The 20022-nt window shown below is 39.7% G+C and overlaps 1 protein-coding gene across 1 annotated transcript in view; it reads right to left on the reverse strand.

The window, feature by feature from the left end:
• The window catches only part of LOC135534087 (collagen alpha-1(XI) chain-like), a gene marked incomplete at both ends in the record, with an annotated part of 38921 nt that extends 25824 nt beyond the window's left edge, over nucleotides 1-13097 (reverse strand). Inside the window, 6 exons of the mRNA XM_064961229.1 lie at nucleotides 2732-2794; nucleotides 3889-3930; nucleotides 6959-7021; nucleotides 8350-8655; nucleotides 12500-12598; nucleotides 12996-13097. Of these exons, the coding sequence (XP_064817301.1) occupies nucleotides 2732-2794; nucleotides 3889-3930; nucleotides 6959-7021; nucleotides 8350-8655; nucleotides 12500-12598; nucleotides 12996-13097 (675 nt within the window). The remainder of the gene's footprint in view (nucleotides 1-2731; nucleotides 2795-3888; nucleotides 3931-6958; nucleotides 7022-8349; nucleotides 8656-12499; nucleotides 12599-12995) is intronic.
• Between the last annotated feature and the right edge of the window lie 6925 nt (nucleotides 13098-20022).

Here is a 20022-nt window from a genome sequence, read left to right on the forward strand (position 1 = left end):
TTGTAAGCTGGAGGGTTGAGGGTTGGTTAGGTCCCTTGTAAACTGAGCTGGAGGGCTGAGGGTCGGTTAGGTCCCTTGTAAACTGAGCTGGAGGGCTGAGGGTCGGTTAGGTCCCTTGTAAACTGAGCTGGAGGGTTGAGGGTCGGTTAGGTCCCTTGTAAACTGAGCTGGAGGGTTGAGGGTTGGTTAGGTCCCTTGTAAACTGAGCTGGAGGGCTGAGGGTTGGTTAGGTCCCTTGTAAACTGAGCTGGAGGGCTGAGGTTCGGTTAGGTCCCTTGTAAACTGGAGGGTTGAGGGTCGGTTAGATCCCTTGTAAACTGAGCTGGAGGGTTGAGTGCCGATTAGGTCTATGCAGTGAATAGGGCGTCGGCCTTTACAACAATGTGTTGTTGAGGGTAATGAGAGTTTAAGTTTCTGAACATATCTGCATTCCCTGCCTGCACCTCTGTCTTCCTCTCTTCCCTACTCATTCTTTTTTCTTTTCTCCCCATGGCGTGAGGGTGCGGGGCTCTACTTCAAGCCAGCACACTACTTCCTTCATATTCATATCTGCTCCCTTCTTTATTCACCAAGATGGCCGACTGTCAAGACAAATATTTATTATCACTAGTATTATTATTATTATTATTATTATTATTATTATTAATGTCTTCAATATTGTTATACTGTCACAAGTCATCCATAAATCAGTCTAGTGAGTGGAATGATGATTCATTATTAGTCAGCTACATTCGTCATGGCCCAAGGAGACAGACCAGACAAGAGGACATGCCAGAGGGTTCAAAACCACATTCCCCTACATTAGTATTTTCTCTGGTATATATTCAGTACTATAGTTGTTTTTAACAGTATTTTCTCTGGTATGTATTAAGTACTATAGTTGTTTTTAACAGTATTTTCTCTGATATGTATTAAGTACTATTGTTGTTTTTTTAACAGTATTTTATCTGGTCTGTATTATTAAGTACTATAGTTGTTTTTAACAGTATTTTCTCTGGTATGTATTATTAAGTACTATAGTTGTTTTTAACAGTATTTTCTCTGGTATGTATTATTAAGTACTATAGTTGTTTTTAACAGTATTTTCTCTGGTATATATTAAGTACTATAGTTGTTTTCTTAACAGTATTTTATCTGGTATGCATTAAGTACTATAGTTGTTTTTTTAACAGTATTTTATCTGGTATGCATTAAGTACTATAGTTGTTTTTTAACAGTATTTTCTCTGGTATATCTTAAGTACTATAGTTGTTTTTAACAGTATTTTCTCTGGTATGTATTAAGTACTATAGTTGTTTTTAACAGTATTTTCTCTGGTATGTATTAAGTACTATAGTTGTTTTTTTAACAGTATTTTATCTGGTCTGTATTATTAAGTACTATAGTTGTTTTTAACAGTATTTTCTCTGGCATGCATTAAGTACTATAGTTGTTTTTTTAACAATATATTATCTGGTATGTATTATTAAGTACTATAGTTGTTTTTAACAGTATTTTCTCTGGTATGCATTAAGTACTATAGTTGTTTTTTTAACAATATATTATCTGGTATGTATTATTAAGTACTATAGTTGTTTTTAACAGTATTTTCTCTGGTATGTATTATTAAGTACTATAGTTGTTTTTAACAGTATTTTCTCTGGTATATATTAAGTACTATAGTAGTTTTTTTAACAGTATTTTATCTGGTGTGCATTAAGTACTATAGTTGTTTTTAACAGTATTTTCTCTGGTATATATTAAGTACTATAGTTGTTTTTTAACAGTATTGTCTCTGGTATGTATTATTAAGTACTATAGTTGTTTTTTTAACAATATTTTCTCTGGCATGTATTATTAAGTACTATAGTTGTTTTTAACAGTATTTTCTCTGGTATGTATTATTAAGTACTATAGTTGTTTTTTTAACAATATTTTCTCTGGCATGTATTATTAAGTACTATAGTTGTTTTTAACAGTATTTTCTCTGGTATGCATTAAGTACTATAGTTGTTTTTAACAGTATTTTCTCTGGTATATATTAAGTACTATAGTTGTTTTCTTAACAGTATTTAATCTGGTATGCATTAAGTACTATAGTTGTTTTTTTAACAATATTTTCTCTGGTATGCATTAAGTACTATAGTTGTTTTTAACAGTATTTTCTCTGGTATGTATTATTAAGTACTATAGTTGTTTTTAACAGTATTTTCTCTGGTATGCATTAAGTACTATAGTTGTTTTTAACAGTATTTTCTCTGGTATGTATTATTAAGTACTATAGTTGTTTTCTTAACAGTATTTAATCTGGTATGCATTAAGTACTATAGTTGTTTTTAACAGTATTTTCTCTGGTATATATTAAGTACTATAGTTGTTTTTTTAACAGTATTTTCTCTGGTATGTATTAAGTACTATAGTTGTTTTTAACAGTATTTTCTCTGGTATGTATTAAGTACTATAGTTGTTTTTAACAGTATTTTCTCTGGTATGCATTAAGTACTATAGTTGTTTTTACTTGGCAGACAGTTAGATGTAATATAGTGAATGTCAACAAAACCCAACAAGGGGTTGACCAAGGACCTGGATATTTTTGTTGTTCAATGCTGAAGTGTGTATCATAATTCCTATAGTTATAATGATAAAGACAGTGGTGTAGCCATCTATAGGGATTAATGGTGGGTGATCAAGGATCCCCCTTGGCCTATTTCCAACAGCAGGAAGCGCCATGGGAGCAACAGCTCTCACTTACCCTGTCACCATGATCTCCGTGTGGGCCAGGGGAACCCTGTGAGCCTGGGGAGCCGGGGAGGCCCTGTGTACACACACACACACACACACACACACACACACACACACACACACACACACACACACACACACACACACACACACACACACACACACACACACACACACACACACACACACACACACACACACACATTAACTAAAACATCCTACACCACCACCACAGCAGAGCTAGCTAACCAAACTGCTACCACATTTAATCTATCAACCTCAGATAGACATAGCTAAACAACACTCTCTCTCTCTATCTCTCTCCTTCTCCATCTATCTTTCTATCTTTCTCCATCTATCTCTCTCTCTTTCTCCATCTATCTCTCTCTCTTTCTCCATCTATGTCTCTCTCTTTCTCCCTTTTTCTCACTCTAGCTCTCTCTCTCTTTCTCCCCCTCTCTCGCTCCCCTCTCTCTTTATCTCTCTCTTTCTCCCTTTTTCAATTCAATTCAATTGACTTTATTGACATGGCAAGTTCATTATTACTTACATTGCCAAAGTATACATATCGAAAAATAAAAATAAAATAAAAATAAATATTTACATATAAAATATATATACAGGTATATTTCTTTCCCTTTCTCCCTCTCTCTTTCTTCCTCTCCCTCTCTCTCTCTCTCTGTCTTTCTCCCTCTCTCTTTCCTCCTCCCTCTCTCCCTCCCTCTCTCCCTCCCTCTCTCTCTCTCCCTCTCCCTCTCTTACTCCCTCTCTCTCTCTTTCTCTCTCTGTCTTTCTCTCTCTCTCTCCCTCCCTCTCTCTCTCTCTCTCTTTCTTTCTCCCCCTATATATCGCTCTCTTTCTCTCCCCCCTCTCTCTTTCTCCCTCTCTCTCTCTGTCTTTCTCTGTCTCTCTCTCTCCCTCCCTATCTCTCTCTCTCTCTCTTTCTCCCCCTATATTTCGCTCTCTTACTCTCCCTCTCTCTCTCTCTTTATCCCTCTCTCTCCACTCTCTCTCATTCTCTTTCTCTGCTTTCTTTACAGGCTCATTCAGGAGGACTAAAGCACTTTTGATAAATATAGTTTCTTCCCCCTCTTCTCTTCAGCAGTTCTCCATCTGTGGAAAGAGAGAGGGACAGGGTCGGGGGGTAAGAGAGAACGTGATACTCACAGCTTGGCCGGGGGCTCCTTGGGGTCCTTCAATCAGCATCCCCTGGAATAGAGGGAAGAGAGAGGGAACAATTAACACAGTAGCCTTCAGAGACAGCAGTAAATCTACACACTGCAGAGTGGAGACAAATTAGAGGAGTGGGGAAACAAGGACTGGGGAGTCAATAGAGGAGAAACTCACACAGAAATGATGTTCTCTAAAAATGTGTTTATGGCTAAGGGAACTCATTTTTAGCTGATAAATCATTAATACTTAGTTATACAGTAGTGATAATACCTAGTTATACAGTAATACCTAGTTATACAGTAGTGATAATACCTAGTTTTACAGTATTACCTAGTTATATAGTAATACCTAGTTATACAGTAATACCCTGTTCTACAGTAGTGATAATACCTAGTTTTACAGTATTACCTAGTTATACAGTAATACCTAGTTATACAGTAATACCCTGTTCTACAGTAGTGATAATACCTAGTTATACAGTAATACCTAGTTATACAGTATTGATAATACCTAGAAATACAGTAATACCTAGTTATACAGTAGTGATAATACCAAGAAATACAGTAATACCTAGTTATACAGTAGTGATAATACCTAGTTATACAGTAATACCCTGTTCTACAGTAGTGATAATACCTAGTTATACAGTAATACCTAGTTATACAGTATTTATAATACCTAGAAATACAGTAATACCTAGTTATACAGTAGTGATAATACCAAGAAATACAGTAATACCTAGTTATACAGTAGTGATAATACCTAGTTATACAGTAATACCTAGTTATACCTAAATAAACTTCAGTTAGTGCTAAATACGGCTGCTAGAATCCTGACTGGAACCAAAATATTTGATCATATTACTCCAGTGCTAGCATCCCTACACTGGCTTCCTGTCAAGGCAAGGGCTGATTTCAAGGTTTTACTGCTAACCTACAAAGCATTACATGGACTTGCTCCTACCTATCTCTCTGATTTGGTCCTGCCATATGTACATACCTACACGTACGCTACGGTTACAAGACGCAGGCCTCCTAATTGTCCCTAGAATTTCTAAGCAAACAGCTGGAGGCAGGGCTTTCTCCTATAGAGCTCCATTTTTATGGAATGGTCTGCCTACCCATGTAAGAGACGCAAACTCGGTCTCAACCTTTAAGTCTTTACTGAAGACTCATCTCTTCAGTGGGTCATATGATTGAGTGTAGTCTGGCCCAGGAGTGGGAAGGTGAACGGAAAGGCTCTGGAGCAACGAACCGCCCTTGCTGTCTCTGCCTGGCCGGTTCCCCTCTTTCCACTGGGATTCTCTGCCTCAGGGGCTGAGTCACTGGCTTACTGGGGCTCTTTCATACCGTCCCTGGAGGGGTGCGTCACTTGAGTGGGTTGAGTCACTGATGTGATCTTCCTGTCTGGGTTGGCGCCCCCCCATTGGGTTGTGCCGTGGTGGAGATCGTTGTGGGCAATACTCCTTGTCTCAGGATGGTAAGTTGGTGGTTGAAGATATCCCTCTAGTGGTGGGGGGGCTGTGCTTTGGCAAAGTGGGTGAGGTTATATCCTTCCTGTTTGGCCCTGTCCGGGGGTGTCATCGGATGGGGCCACAGAGTCTCCTGACCCCTCCTGTCTCAGCCTCCAGTATTTATGCTGCAGTAGTTTATGTGTCGGGGGGCTAGGGTCAGTTTGTTATATCTGGAGTACTTCTCCTGTCCTATTCAGTGTCCTGTGTGAATTTAAGTGTGCTCTCTCTAATTCTCTCTTTCTTTCTCTCTCTACGGAGGACCTGAGCCCTAGGACCATGCTTCAGGACTACCTGACATGATGACTCCTTGCTGTCCCCAGTCCACCTGGCCGTGCTGCTGCTCCAGTTTCAACTGTTCTGCCTTATTATTATTGGACCATGCTGGTCATTTATGAACATTTGAACATCTTGGCCATGTTCTGTTATAATCTCCACCCGGCACAGCCAGAAGAGGACTGGCCACCCCACATAGCCTGGTTCCTCTCTAGGTTTCTGCCCCAGGGTAATACCTAGTTATACAGTAATACCTAGTTACACAGTAGTGATATTACCTAGTTATACAGTAATACCCTGTTCTACACTAATACCTAGTTATACAGTAATACCCCGTTCTACAGTAATGATAATACCTAGTTATACAGTAATACCCCGTTCTACAGTAGTGATAATACCTAGTTATACAGTAATACCTAGTTCTACAGTAGTGATAATACCTAGTTATACAGTAATACCTAGTTACACAGTAGTGATTTGACCTAGTTATACAGTAATACCCCGTTCTACAGTAATACCCCGTTCTACAGTAATACCCCGTTCTACAGTAATACCTCGTTATACAGTAATACCTAGTTATACAGTAGTGATAATACCTAGTTCTACAGTAATACCTAATTATACTGTAATACCTAGTTCTACAGTAGTGATAATACCTAGTTATACCGTAATACCTAGTTACACAGTAGTGATTTGACCTAGTTATACAGTAATACCCCGTTCTACAGTAATACCCCGTTCTACAGTAATACCTCGTTATACAGTAATACCTAGTTATACAGTAATACCCCGTTCTACAGTAATACCTAGTTATACAGTAATACCTAGTTATACAGTAATACCCCGTTCTACAGTAATACCTCGTTATACAGTAATATCTAGTTATACAGTAATACCTAGTTATACAGTAATACCTAGTTATACAGTAATACCCCGTTCTACAGTAATACCCCGTTCTACAGTAATACCCCGTTCTACAGTAATACCTCGTTATACAGTAATACCTAGTTATACAGTAGTGATAATACCTAGTTCTACAGTAATACCTAATTATACTGTAATACCTAGTTCTACAGTAGTGATAATACCTAGTTATACCGTAATACCTAGTTACACAGTAGTGATTTGACCTAGTTATACAGTAATACCCCGTTCTACAGTAATACCCCGTTCTACAGTAATACCTCGTTATACAGTAATATCTAGTTATACAGTAATACCCCGTTCTACAGTAATACCTAGTTATACAGTAATACAGTAATACAGGCTTTGACTTACAGGTTCAACGATGGCGGGTTCTCCTTTCTCTCCCTTCTCACCACCATATCCTCCTCTTCCCATCTGAAAACAACAGTGAAAGACATCAGATATTGCTTGATGTTTGACTGAGTTGTCAACTGAACACAGTGTTTCCCATATATTCATTTAGATGGCCGGTGGTCTAATGACTGGAAGTCTATGGGAACAGCTAGCATGTCATTGCGCTAATGCTAGTAAAACTGCTGAAAAGGTAGTAATTGACTTAGCAACTGACCCAGTAACTGACTCAGTAACTGACTTAGCAACTGACCAAGTAACTGACCCATTAACTGACCAAGTAACTGACCCATTAACTGACTTAGTAACAGACCCAGTAACTGACTTAGTAACTGACCAAGTAACTGACTTAATAACTGACTTAGTAACTGACCAAGTAACTGACCCAGTTACTGACTTAATAACTGACTTAGTAAATGACCAAGTAACTGACCCACTTGCTGACTTAGCAACTGTCTTAGTAACTGTCCAAGTAACTGACCCAGTTACTGACTTAGCAACTGACCCAGTAACTGACCCAGTTACTGACTTCGTAACTGACCCTGTAACTGATTTAGTAACTGACTTAGTAACTGACCCAATCACTGACCCAGTCACTAATGTAGCAACTGACCCAGTAACTGACCCAGACTTAGTAACTGACTTAGTAACTGACCCAGTAACTGACTTAGTAACTGACTTAGTAACTGACCCAGTAACTGACTTAGTAACTGACTTAGTAGCTGACTTAGTAACTGACTTAGTAACTGACCCAATCCCTGACCCAGTCACTAACGTAGCAACTGACCCAGTAACTGACCCAGACTTAGTAACTGACCCAGTAACTGACTTAGTAACTGACTTAGTAGCTGACTTAGTAACTGACTTAGTAACTGAATTAGTAACTGACCCAATCCCTGACCCAGTAACTGACTTAGTAACTGACCCAGTAACTGACTTAGTAACTGACTTAGTAACTGACCCAGTAACTGACTTAGTAACTGACTTAGTAGCTGACTTAGTAACTGACTTAGTAACTGACCCAGTCACTGACTTAGTAACTGACCCAGAAACTGACTTAGTAACTGACCCAGTATCTGACCCAGTAACTGACTTAGTAACTGACCCAGAAACTGACTTAGTAACTGACTTAGTAACTGACTTAGTAACTGACTTAGTAGCTGACTTAGTAACTGACTTAGTAACTGACTTAGTAACTGACCCAGTCACTGACTTAGTAACTGACCCAGAAACTGACTTAGTAACTGACCCAGTATCTGACCCAGTAACTTACAGTACTCGTACTAGTCTTTGTGATGTGAATGTGTGTACATTCAGGCCACTGTATAAGTATTGAAAGGTACCGTACTTACACTAGACTCTGTCTCGGTCTCAGCGGGTATGCCCGGCCCAAAATCATCCTCATAGGCCGAGACAGAGGCGGTGGGTTTGGCCTCGCCAGTGCCATAGTCTCCATAATCCCCATACTCGTACGTCTGTTTCATATCGATCTCCTTCGTGTCACCGTATTCCTTCAGATCATACTCCTTAAAATCGTACGAGTTCTCGCCGGGGTCGGGACCTTTGGTGTCTGAGCCGGTTTCTGCGGCAGCCGTAGGGTCGGCACCAACCTTCTCCACGCCTGTGATGTAATCATCAACTATTTCCTCGTCATAGTTCTGATTGGTCATTGTGAGGAGGGGAGGGAACATGGAGGGTTGGGGTTAGAGAGAGGACAAAGCATGGGAATACGTAACTTATTGAATAACTTTCACATTATTTATCTCATTTAGAGTAATATGTGATTGTGAATCACAGTTAAAAAACATTTGTTTTAGTCTGTTCTCAGATCTGTGTGTTCAGACCACCACTAGTCTGTTCTCAGATCTGTATGAGTTTAGACCACCACTAGTCTGTTCTCAGATCTGTATGAGTTTAGACCACCACTAGTCTGTTCTCAGATCTGTATGAGTTTAGACCACCACTAGTCTGTTCTCAGATCTGTATGAGTTTAGACCACCACTAGTCTGTTCTCAGATCTGTATGAGTTTAGACCACCACTAGTCTGTTCTCAGATCTGTATGAGTTTAGACCACCACTAGTCTGTTCTCAGATCTGTATGAGTTTAGACCACCACTAGTCTGTTCTCAGATCTGTATGAGTTTAGACCACCACTAGTCTGTTCTCAGATCTGTGTGTTCAGACCACCACTAGTCTGTTCTCAGATCTGTATGAGTTTAGACCACCACTAGTCTGTTCTCAGATCTGTATGTTCAGACCACAGCATACTACTCTAGTTGTTGTCATATGATTTCATGTCATGTATGGTATGACAACGATCAGGGGCCAGTCTTAGTTTAGACAGAATGCTGACAAAACAAACTTATCATACTTTACATACTGTAAAACAACACATTTCACTCCACCTATCCGGTGTATGTGACAGTAAAACATCCATCTATTTGAGTTTTTATTTTCTTCTTAATCACACATGTACACATACAAACATGACCAAGGGTTACAACAGATTAAAACATTTTTAACAGAGGATCCTTCGGCCAACATGCTTTTTAGTTAAAGAGTTTAATAATCTTAATAATAATAAATATTAATCCTAATAATAATAATAAATAATAATATTAATAATAATAAACAGTTTAAAAAGGCCACACAGGGTTATTTGTGTCTCCAAGAAAAAAAGACCATCCATCGTTTTAACGTAGTTCATTCTTCGATCTTTGTAATATCTAGTAATTTAACTCGGAGATCGCAAGCTGAGGGCTTTGTCATTTCTAAATTAGATGATGAGTTCAGAAAGGTTCAAAAATAAGTTTCGGCGTAAGGACAACCTGTTTGTTTGTTTTTGGCACTGAGCTGCTTTTACAAGCGTTTTAAGTCTAACTTCTTAAACAATCCCTTTGAGAACACAATACACCATGCCTCAGTATTTACCAGCCATTGGATCGTATCCAAATTGGCCATAATGGCGACAGGAAAGGGTTCTCACCAGAATATAACATCAGGTATTCATATTAAATCATGTGTTATTGGCGAGCGTTCTGGCATTTCAGATGCCACATACATCAAACCCCCCTATGTAACGTCGATGTCTCTCTGTCTGGCGGCTCAGCTGTTGGAATAATCCCACATCATATTCTTTCGCCATTTTGGATCATTGTTTTTTACTTCGATGGGACCAGGAAGTCCATCCTCCTCTAGAGAAAGACATGGCCTGTGTCTTATAGGCACCCAGTTCCCTATATAGTGCACTACTGATGATAAGAACCACAGGCTCGGGTCACAAGTAGTGCACTACTTACGGAATATAGGATTTGGGACACAGACAACTGAGATAAACTCTGTAGTTTAGTGAATGAATATACATTTAGTGAATAACCACACATTTAGAGAATAACCACACATTTAGTGAATAACCTAACATTTAGTGAATAACCTAACATTTAGTGAATGACCACACATTTAGTAAATAACCTAACATTTAGTGAATGACCTAACATTTAGTAAATAACCTAACATTTAGTGAATAACCTAACATTTAGTGAATAACCTAACATTTAGTGAATAACCTAACATTTAGTGAATAACCACACATTTAGTGAATAACCTAACATTTAGTGAATGACCTAACATTTAGTGAATAACCTAACATTTAGTGAATAACCTAACATTTAGTGAATAACCACACATTTAGTGAATAACCTAACATTTAGTGAATAACCTAACATTTAGTGAATAACCTAACATTTAGTGAATAACCACACATTTAGTGAATAACCTAACATTTAGTGAATAACCTAACATTTAGTGAATAACCTAACATTTAGTGAATAACCACACATTTAGTGAATAACCTAACATTTAGTGAATGACCTAACATTTAGTGAATAACCTAACATTTAGTGAATAACCTAACATTTAGTGAATAACCACACATTTAGTGAATAACCTAACATTTAGTGAATGACCTAACATTTAGTGAATAACCACACATTTAGTGAATAACCTAACATTTAGTGAATGACCTAACATTTAGTGAATAACCACACATTTAGTGAATAACCTAACATTTAGTGAATAACCTAACATTTAGTGAATAACCACACATTTAGTGAATAACCACACATTTAGTGAATAACCACACATTTAGTGAATAACCTAACATTTAGTGAATGACCTAACATTTAGTGAATAACCTAACATTTAGTGAATAAACTAACATTTAGTGAATGACCACACATTTAGTAAATAACCTAACATTTAGTGAATGACCTAACATTTAGTAAATAAACTAACATTTAGTGAATAACCTAACATTTAGTGAATAACCACACATTTAGTGAATGACCTAACATTTAATGAATAACCTAACATTTAGTGAATGACCTAACATTTAGTGAATAACCACACATTTAGTGAATAACCACACATTTAGTGAATAACCTAACATTTAGTGAATGACCTAACATTTAGTAAATAAACACACATTTAGTGAATGACCTAACATTTAGTAAATGACCTAACATTTAGTGAATAACCTAACATTTAGTGAATAACCACACATTTAGTGAATAACCTAACATTTAGTGAATGACCTAACATTTAGTGAATAACCTAACATTTAGTGAATAACCTAACATTTAGTGAATAACCACACATTTAGTGAATAACCTAACATTTAGTGAATAACCTAACATTTAGTGAATAACCTAACATTTAGTGAATAACCACACATTTAGTGAATAACCTAACATTTAGTGAATGACCTAACATTTAGTGAATAACCTAACATTTAGTGAATAACCTAACATTTAGTGAATAACCACACTTTTAGTGAATAACCTAACATTTAGTGAATGACCTAACATTTAGTGAATAACCACACATTTAGTGAATAACCTAACATTTAGTGAATGACCTAACATTTAGTGAATAACCTAACATTTAGTGAATAAACTAACATTTAGTGAATGACCACACATTTAGTAAATAACCTAACATTTAGTGAATGACCTAACATTTAGTGAATAACCTAACATTTAGTGAATAACCACACATTTAGTGAATGACCTAACATTTAGTGAATAACCTAACATTTAGTGAATGACCTAACATTTAGTGAATAACCACACAATTAGTGAATAACCACACATTTAGTGAATAACCTAACATTTAGTGAATGACCTAACATTTAGTGAATAACCTAACATTTAGTGAATAAACTAACATTTAGTGAATGACCACACATTTAGTAAATAACCTAACATTTAGTGAATGACCGAACATTTAGTGAATAACCTAACATTTAGTAAATAAACACACATTTAGAGAATAACCACACATTTAGTGAATAACCTAACATTTAGTGAATAACCTAACATTTAGTGAATAACCTAACATTTAGTAAAAAACCTAACATTTAGAAAAATGACCTAACATTTAGTAAATAACCTAACATTTAGTGAATAACCTAACAGTAGGTGATAAACATGAAGAGGTATGTACCAGGATTGGAGCGGTTGAGTCTGTAGGGTTCTCAGCCGTTTGAGCGCTGTCCACCGCGCCGTAGTTGTAGGCTGTGTATTCTCCATCCACAGCAACTGCCTGTACATTCACGATAAAACACAAGAAAGAAGAAGGAAAAGGTAAAAAAAAATAAAAAATACTGGGATGATGAACGACTCATAAACAATCACGACAGCATCAACATGAGAAATGAAACATCTATACTCACCTCAGAGACACATCGATGTCTTCCAACCATTTTGTAATACCGTTAGTTACTTAGTAATTACCCTCTATGTAAAGCGAACATATTCAGATATTATGACTTTCTCGCGGACCAAACTAATGCACGGTACACTGTGGCCTGAGCCAGTTATCGCTTTGTGTTCTATTCTTTTTAAAAACGTTTTTTTTTTTTGATTATTTAGTATTCATTTAGATATAAGACTAGACATAAATCGCCTCATTGTCCCCTTTTGTAGGGGCGTGTTTTTACCTCAGGTGCAGGTTTGGCTCCTTCGGTTGGGGCAGTTTCAGTGGCCACTCCTCCTTCACTGTAGTCATAGACCTCACTGTACTCCAGGTCGTATGAATTGTACTGGACGGGAGAGAAGGGACGGGCAACCAGACAGGTAAACCCAGTTACTACACACATACAAATACGCTATTCCTTTTTTTTTTTTCAATACATATAAAAAACAGGATACTATGATATGTCACATTCTTCATTTGCACATGGCTTTGACTGAGATGAGTAATGTTTTTCAGACAGTTCCCAAACAACTATGCTCTCTGACTCAAACAAAAAATCAAAGATTGAGTTTAGTTGAAATATCAAAATGTCATACTGTAAGAGGACTGACGCTGGGGATGGAGAAGCAGGTACGGGGGAGTTGAACATTCAATGAAGTAACAGCTAACAGGACAGGACCAGCGTCACGGGTAAACAAGGACATATGGCAAATCAATGCAGAAGAGGGGGAACAGGGTGTGGAATCAGACAGATATAGGGGGAGGTAATGACAGAGGTGATTGAGTCCAGGTGAGTCCAAAATTCGCTGATGCGCGTGACAGGGGGTCGGGGGTGTAATGTAGATGGCAGGTGTGCGTAATGTCGAGGAACCTGGCGCACTCGAGCGACAATTTGGGAAAGAGCGGGAGCAGGTGTGATACATCCTCTATAGTACTACATCCTCTATAGTACTATATCCTCTATAGTACTATACCCTCTATAGTACTATACCCTCTATAGTACTATATCCTCTATAGTATTCTATAGTACTATATCCTCTATAGTACTATACCCTCTATTGTACTATACCCTCTATAGTACTACATCCTCTATAGTACTATATCTTCTAAAGTACTATATCCTCTATATTACTATACCCTCTATAGTACTATACCCTCTATAGTACTATACCCTCTACAGTACTATATCCTCTATAGTACTATATCCTCTATAGTACTAGACCCTCTATAGTACTATATCCTCTATAGTACTATACCCTCTATAGTACTATATCCTCTATAGTACTATATCCTCTACAGTACTATATCATCTATAGTACTATACCCTCTGTAGTACTATACCCTCTATAGTACTATACCCTCTATAGTACTTTATTAACCTCCTTGCCCCTGCCGCATCATGCTGTTGGAAAGTACAGTCATTTAATATTGGGGGGGGTTATATATATATATATAGATGATGAGAATGATTTATTTCAGTTTTCATTTATTTCATCACATTCCCAGTGTGTCAGAAGTTTACATACACTCAATTAGTATTTTGTAGCATTGCCTTTAAATTGTTTAACTTGGATCAAACGTTTCAGGTAACCTTCCACACAAGCTTCCCACAATAAGTTGGGTGAATTTTGGCCCATTCCTCCTGACAGAGCTGGTGTAACTGAGTCAGGTTTGTAGGCCTCCTTGCTCGCACATGCCTTTTCAGTTCTGCACACACATTTTCTATAGGATTGAGGTCAGGGCTTTGTGATGGCCACTCCAATACCTTGACTTTGTTGTCCTTAAGCCATTTTGCCATCTTACTTTGGAAGTATGCTTGGGGTCATTGTCCATTTGGAACACCCATTTGCGGCCAAGCTTTAACTTCCTGACTGATGTCTTGAGATGTTACATCAATATGTCCACATAATTTTCCTCCCTCATGATGCCATCTATTTTGTGAAGTGCACCAGTCCCTCCTGCAGCAAAGCACCCCCACAACATGATGCTGCCATCCCTGTTCTTCATGGTTGGGATAGTGTTCTTTGGCTTGCAAGCATCCACCTTTTTCCTCCAAACATAACGATGGTCATTATGGCCAAACAATTCTATTTTTGTTTCATCAGACCAGAGGACATTTCTCCAAAAAGTATGATCTTTGTACCCATGTGCAGATGCAAACCGTAGTCTGGCTTTTTTTATGGTGGTTTTGAAGCAGTGGCTTCTTCCTTGCTGAGCGGCCATTCAGGTTATGTACATATAGGACTCATTTGACTGTGGATATAGATAGTTTTGTACCTGTTTCCTCCAGCATCATCACAAGGTCCTTTGCTGTTGTTCTGGGTTTGATTTGCACTTTTCACACCAAAGTACATTAATCTCTAGGAGACAGAACGCGTCTCGTTCCTATATATATATATATATATATATATATATATATATATATATATATAAATAACTTAACCAGCACTTGCACTTGACCCCCCCCACCCCCTAGCTATGACTCTGTCGAGCCCCCACAGCCCTTAACCAGGACTTGACCCCCACCCCTAGCTATGACTCTACCGACCCCCACAGCCCTTACCCAGGACTTGACCCCCCACCCCCTAGCTATGACTCTACCGACCCCCAAAGCCCTTAACCAGGACTTGACCCTCCCCACCCCCTAGCTATGACACTACTGACCCCCACAGCCCTTAACCAGGACTTGACCCCCCCCCACCCCCCTTCTAGCTATGACTCTACCGACCCCACAGCCCTTACCCAGGACTTGACCCCCCCTAGCTATGACTCTACCGACCCCCACAGCCCTTACCCAGGACTTGACCCCCCTAGCTATGACTCTACCGACCCCCACAGCCCTTAACCAGGACTTGACCCCCCTAGCTATGACTCTACTAATAGCTACGATATTGAGGTAAAATGCACTTTCTATCCCTGTGATATGTGGTTGTCCCACCTAGTCATCTTAAGATGAATGCACTAACTGTAAGTTGTTCAGGATAAGAGCATCTGCTGAATGACTAACATGTATATGTAGGAATAGGGCTCGATGTCTGTTAATTGTATTACAGGCAGAGCGTATGAGTGTGTGAGAATAAAACACACTTTTTAAAATGTATTTTTTTAACTTACTTTTCAATATATATATATATATATATATATATATATATATATATATTTTAAATAGCTATATGGATTACATGTTAATGGTATAACATTTGCATAGTGGCATGTCTGGGAAACGCCTGGTAACAAAAAGAGTTAAAAATGGAAGCGCCTGTGTGTTTATAGGTGAAACCTTATGGGCAACCTAAAGATAGCAGGGGATGTAATTACAACTCCAAAAGAAGATACAGGGCTTCAGTTAAGTCACAGTTACGGGAAACAGCCTGTAAACATTTTGAAAGACATTTAAAAAAACAAACATAACGTCTGTCATTGAGAAATAACGATTCTTCAACTTTTTCCCCTCCCTGAATAAAAAGATTTGGTCCAGTCAAAAAAAACAAACAGACAGAAGGCAGATGAAAGTTGACAGGCTAAGTTGTGCATCCCAAATGAAATCATATTCCCTACATAGTGCACTTCTTTTTTTTGACCAGGGCCCGTAGGGTGCCATTCAAACAACTGGTGTCCAGTCAAAACAGAGGCTGAAACTCTATCTCTATCAGAAGAGACAGATTCATACTAGTCCCAGTTCAACTGATGAACTCATCAAAAATAATATAAGACCGAAGGCACGATGGGCTGGCTGACTGCCTTGGGTTTCCCTGGACAAGGACGAGAGAGAGAGAGAAATATGAGACAGATATGAGAGAGAGAGAGAGAGAGAGAGAGAAAAAGAAGAGAGAGAGAGCGGAAACGGAGATATTATATTTATGAAGTTGGAGAGCCTGACCAAGCCTGAAGAATTCACCACCACAGGCCAGAGAGTTTGATGAAAGAGATAAATATTGTGTGCTCATAACAGACTCCGCCTCTCCCTCCATCCCTCTTCTCCTTCCTGCCTCTCCGCTGTTGCATGTGTCTCTGTCTCCAGGCGTGTGTCTGGGTGTTGCAAAGCATCATGGGGTGGGTGGATGGTCAGGGTATCTCTGGTAATGGTCAGGGTCAAAGTCATTCTATAAACATTGAACCCCCTGTGACCTTTATGTTCCTCAATCCCTTCATCCCTCCATCCTTTCAACCCGCCAAACCTTGTTCCTTTCCTAAGGTCATATGATCAACAGACCTGAAACACCTGATTGGCTAATAATATAATAATAACTATTGATTTTTATATTTGTATAATCTAGAAGAGGCCTACCTATAACGTGTCTCTATCATCTCACTTGTCTTTTAATGCTATCTATTTTCTAATTAGTGTTGTTGAACAGCTTGGGACCAGGCTTGATGGGCTAGACAGTTTGTTATACATCTACAGGAATAGATCTGTGACCAGAATAGAGACAGCGACGTTACAACTCCTAGCAGCAGTAGTTGGTTTTCCAGGTATTGGACAGGGCGTCCAGTAGCAGTAGTTGGTTTTCCAGGTATTGGACAGGGCGTCCAGTAGCAGTAGTTGGTTTTCCAGGTATTGGAAAGGGCGTCCAGTCGCAGTAGTTGGTTTTCCAGGTATTGGACAGGGCGTCTAGTAGCCGTAGTTGGTTTCCAGGTATTGGAGAGGGCGTCAAGTAGCAGTAGTTGGTTTTCCAGGTATTGGACAGGGCGTCCAGTAGTTGGATTTCCAGGTATTGGACAGGGCGTCCAGTAGCAGAAGTTGGTTTTCCAGGTATTGGACAGGGCGTCAAGTAGCAGTAGTTGGTTTTCCAGGTATTGGACAGGGCGTCAAGTAGCAGTAGTTGGTTTTCCAGGTATTGGACAGGGCGTCAAGTAGCAGTAGTTGGTTTTCCAGGTATTGGACAGGGCGTCTAGTAGCAGTAGTTGGTTTTCCAGGTATTGGACAGGACGTCTAGTAGCAGTAGTTTGCTTTCCAGGTATTGGACAGGGCGTCAAGTAGTTGGATTTCCAGGTATTGGACAGGGCGTCCAGTAGCAGTAGTTGGTTTTCCAGGTATTGGAAAGGGCGTCCAGTCGCAGTAGTTGGTTTTCCAGGTATTGGACAGGGCGTCTAGTAGCCGTAGTTGGTTTCCAGGTATTGGAGAGGGCGTCAAGTAGCAGTAGTTGGTTTTCCAGGTATTGGACAGGGCGTCCAGTAGTTGGATTTCCAGGTATTGGACAGGGCGTCCAGTAGCAGAAGTTGGTTTTCCAGGTATTGGACAGGGCGTCAAGTAGCAGTAGTTGGTTTTCCAGGTACTGGACAGGGCATCTAGTAGCAGTAGTTGGTTTTCCAGGTATTGGACAGGGCGTCAAGTAGCAGTAGTTGGTTTTCCAGGTATTGGACAGGGCGTCAAGTAGCAGTAGTTGGTTTTCCAGGTATTGGACAGGGCGTCAAGTAGCAGTAGTTGGTTTTCCAGGTATTGGACAGGGCGTCTAGTAGCAGTAGTTGGTTTTCCAGGTATTGGACAGGACGTCTAGTAGCAGTAGTTTGCTTTCCAGGTATTGGACAGGGCGTCAAGTAGCAGTAGTTGGTTTTCCAGGTACTGGACAGGGCGTCCAGTAGCAGTAGTTGGTTTTCCAGAATTGGACAGGGCGTCAAGTAGCAGTAGTTGGTTTTCCAGGTATTGGACAGGGCGTCTAGTAGCAGTAGTTGGTTTTCCAGGTATTGGACAGGGCGTCAAGTAGCAGTAGTTGGTTTTCCAGGTATTGGACAGGGTGTCCAGTAGTTGGTTTTCCAGGTATTGGACAGGGCGTCAAGTAGCAGTAGTTGGTTTTCCAGGTGTTGGACAGGGCGTCTAGTAGTTGGTTTTCCAGGTACTGGACAGGGCGTCAAGTAGCAGTAGCTGGTTTTCCAGGTATTCGACAGGGCGTCAAGTAGCAGTAGTTGGTTTTCCAGGTATTGGACACATAATGCTTACATTTCCCAGGATGTGGTGTGTGTGTGTGTGTGTGTGTGTGTGTGTGTGTGTGTGTGTGTGTGTGTGTGTGTGTGTGTGTGTGTGTGTGTGTGTGTGTGTGTGTGTGTGTGTGTGATCCCAGGAAGGAGAGCTAAGCTCCAAGACTCCTGAACCTGGTGCGGTCATTATAGGTATAAATCACTGAGACCTCTCTCTCTCACACAACACACACACACACACACACACACACACACACACACACACACACACACACACACACACACACACACACACACACACACACACACACACACACACACACACACACACACACCAAAGTGGAGGATCACATTTTGTGGCAGAAAAAGAGAGGAAAGTTTCTAGTGTGAGCTCATATAGTGGAATAGGAAAATGTCAGCGTTTTCCATCAGGATGATATCTGAATATCACACTACATATTCTGCTTCCCAAAATGTCAGCCTATTCACTACATAGTGCACCTCTTTTGACAAGGGCACACTGAGCTCTGGTCAAAGTAGTGCACTATGTAAGGGAATTAGGTGCAATTTGGAGAGAAGCCTTGACATCATTATATTTTGAGTGTGTGGATTTGGTTGAAGAATGAAGCTTTGCAGAGTGGATGGTTGCGGATGGCTTGGGAGATTTTACATGGAGTTGGAGCCAGTTGGGGATTGTACATGGAGTTGGAGCTAGTTGGGGATTTACATGGAGTTTGGGATTTTACATGGAGTTGGAGCCAGTTGGGGATTTTACATGGAGTTGGAGCCAGTTGGCATAAAACAAAAATTAGACAACGATGATAAAAGCATCAGTGTTCATCTTGAAATATGACAGAGAAGAAATAGGTCAAAATAGATGATGCACAGAGGTAGGCTTTGAGATACAACTCGTTGTCAGGATGCAGTGGGATTAACTCACACTGTTCAAGTCTATAAATTACTGTGTAATATGTCTTCAAACGAGGAGGATTTAAAGATACTCTTTCATGGACAACAAACATTTTATAGAAGTATCCAGTTTACATTACCTGAACACAAAACCCCCACCCTATCTCCCTCACTACCATCCCTCCTGCTTTCATGCTTCACTCACCCATATACTGACCTTTTCCTCCTGGTGAGGTGTTTACCAGATGGCCTTCATCCTTCACCTCTTCCTCACTCTCTCTCTCCCTCTCCCTCTCTCCTATCCTCCCTCTATCTCTCCATCTCCTCTCCCTCTCTCCTATCCTCCCTCTCTCCTATCCTCCCTCTCCCTCTCCCTCTCCCTCTCCCTCTCCCTCTCCCTCTCCCTCTACCTCTCCCTCTACCTCTCCCTCACTTTCCCTTCCTTC

Source organism: Oncorhynchus masou, unplaced genomic scaffold, assembly GCF_036934945.1.
Source record: "Oncorhynchus masou masou isolate Uvic2021 unplaced genomic scaffold, UVic_Omas_1.1 unplaced_scaffold_2983, whole genome shotgun sequence".
Lineage (NCBI taxonomy): Eukaryota > Metazoa > Chordata > Actinopteri > Salmoniformes > Salmonidae > Oncorhynchus > Oncorhynchus masou.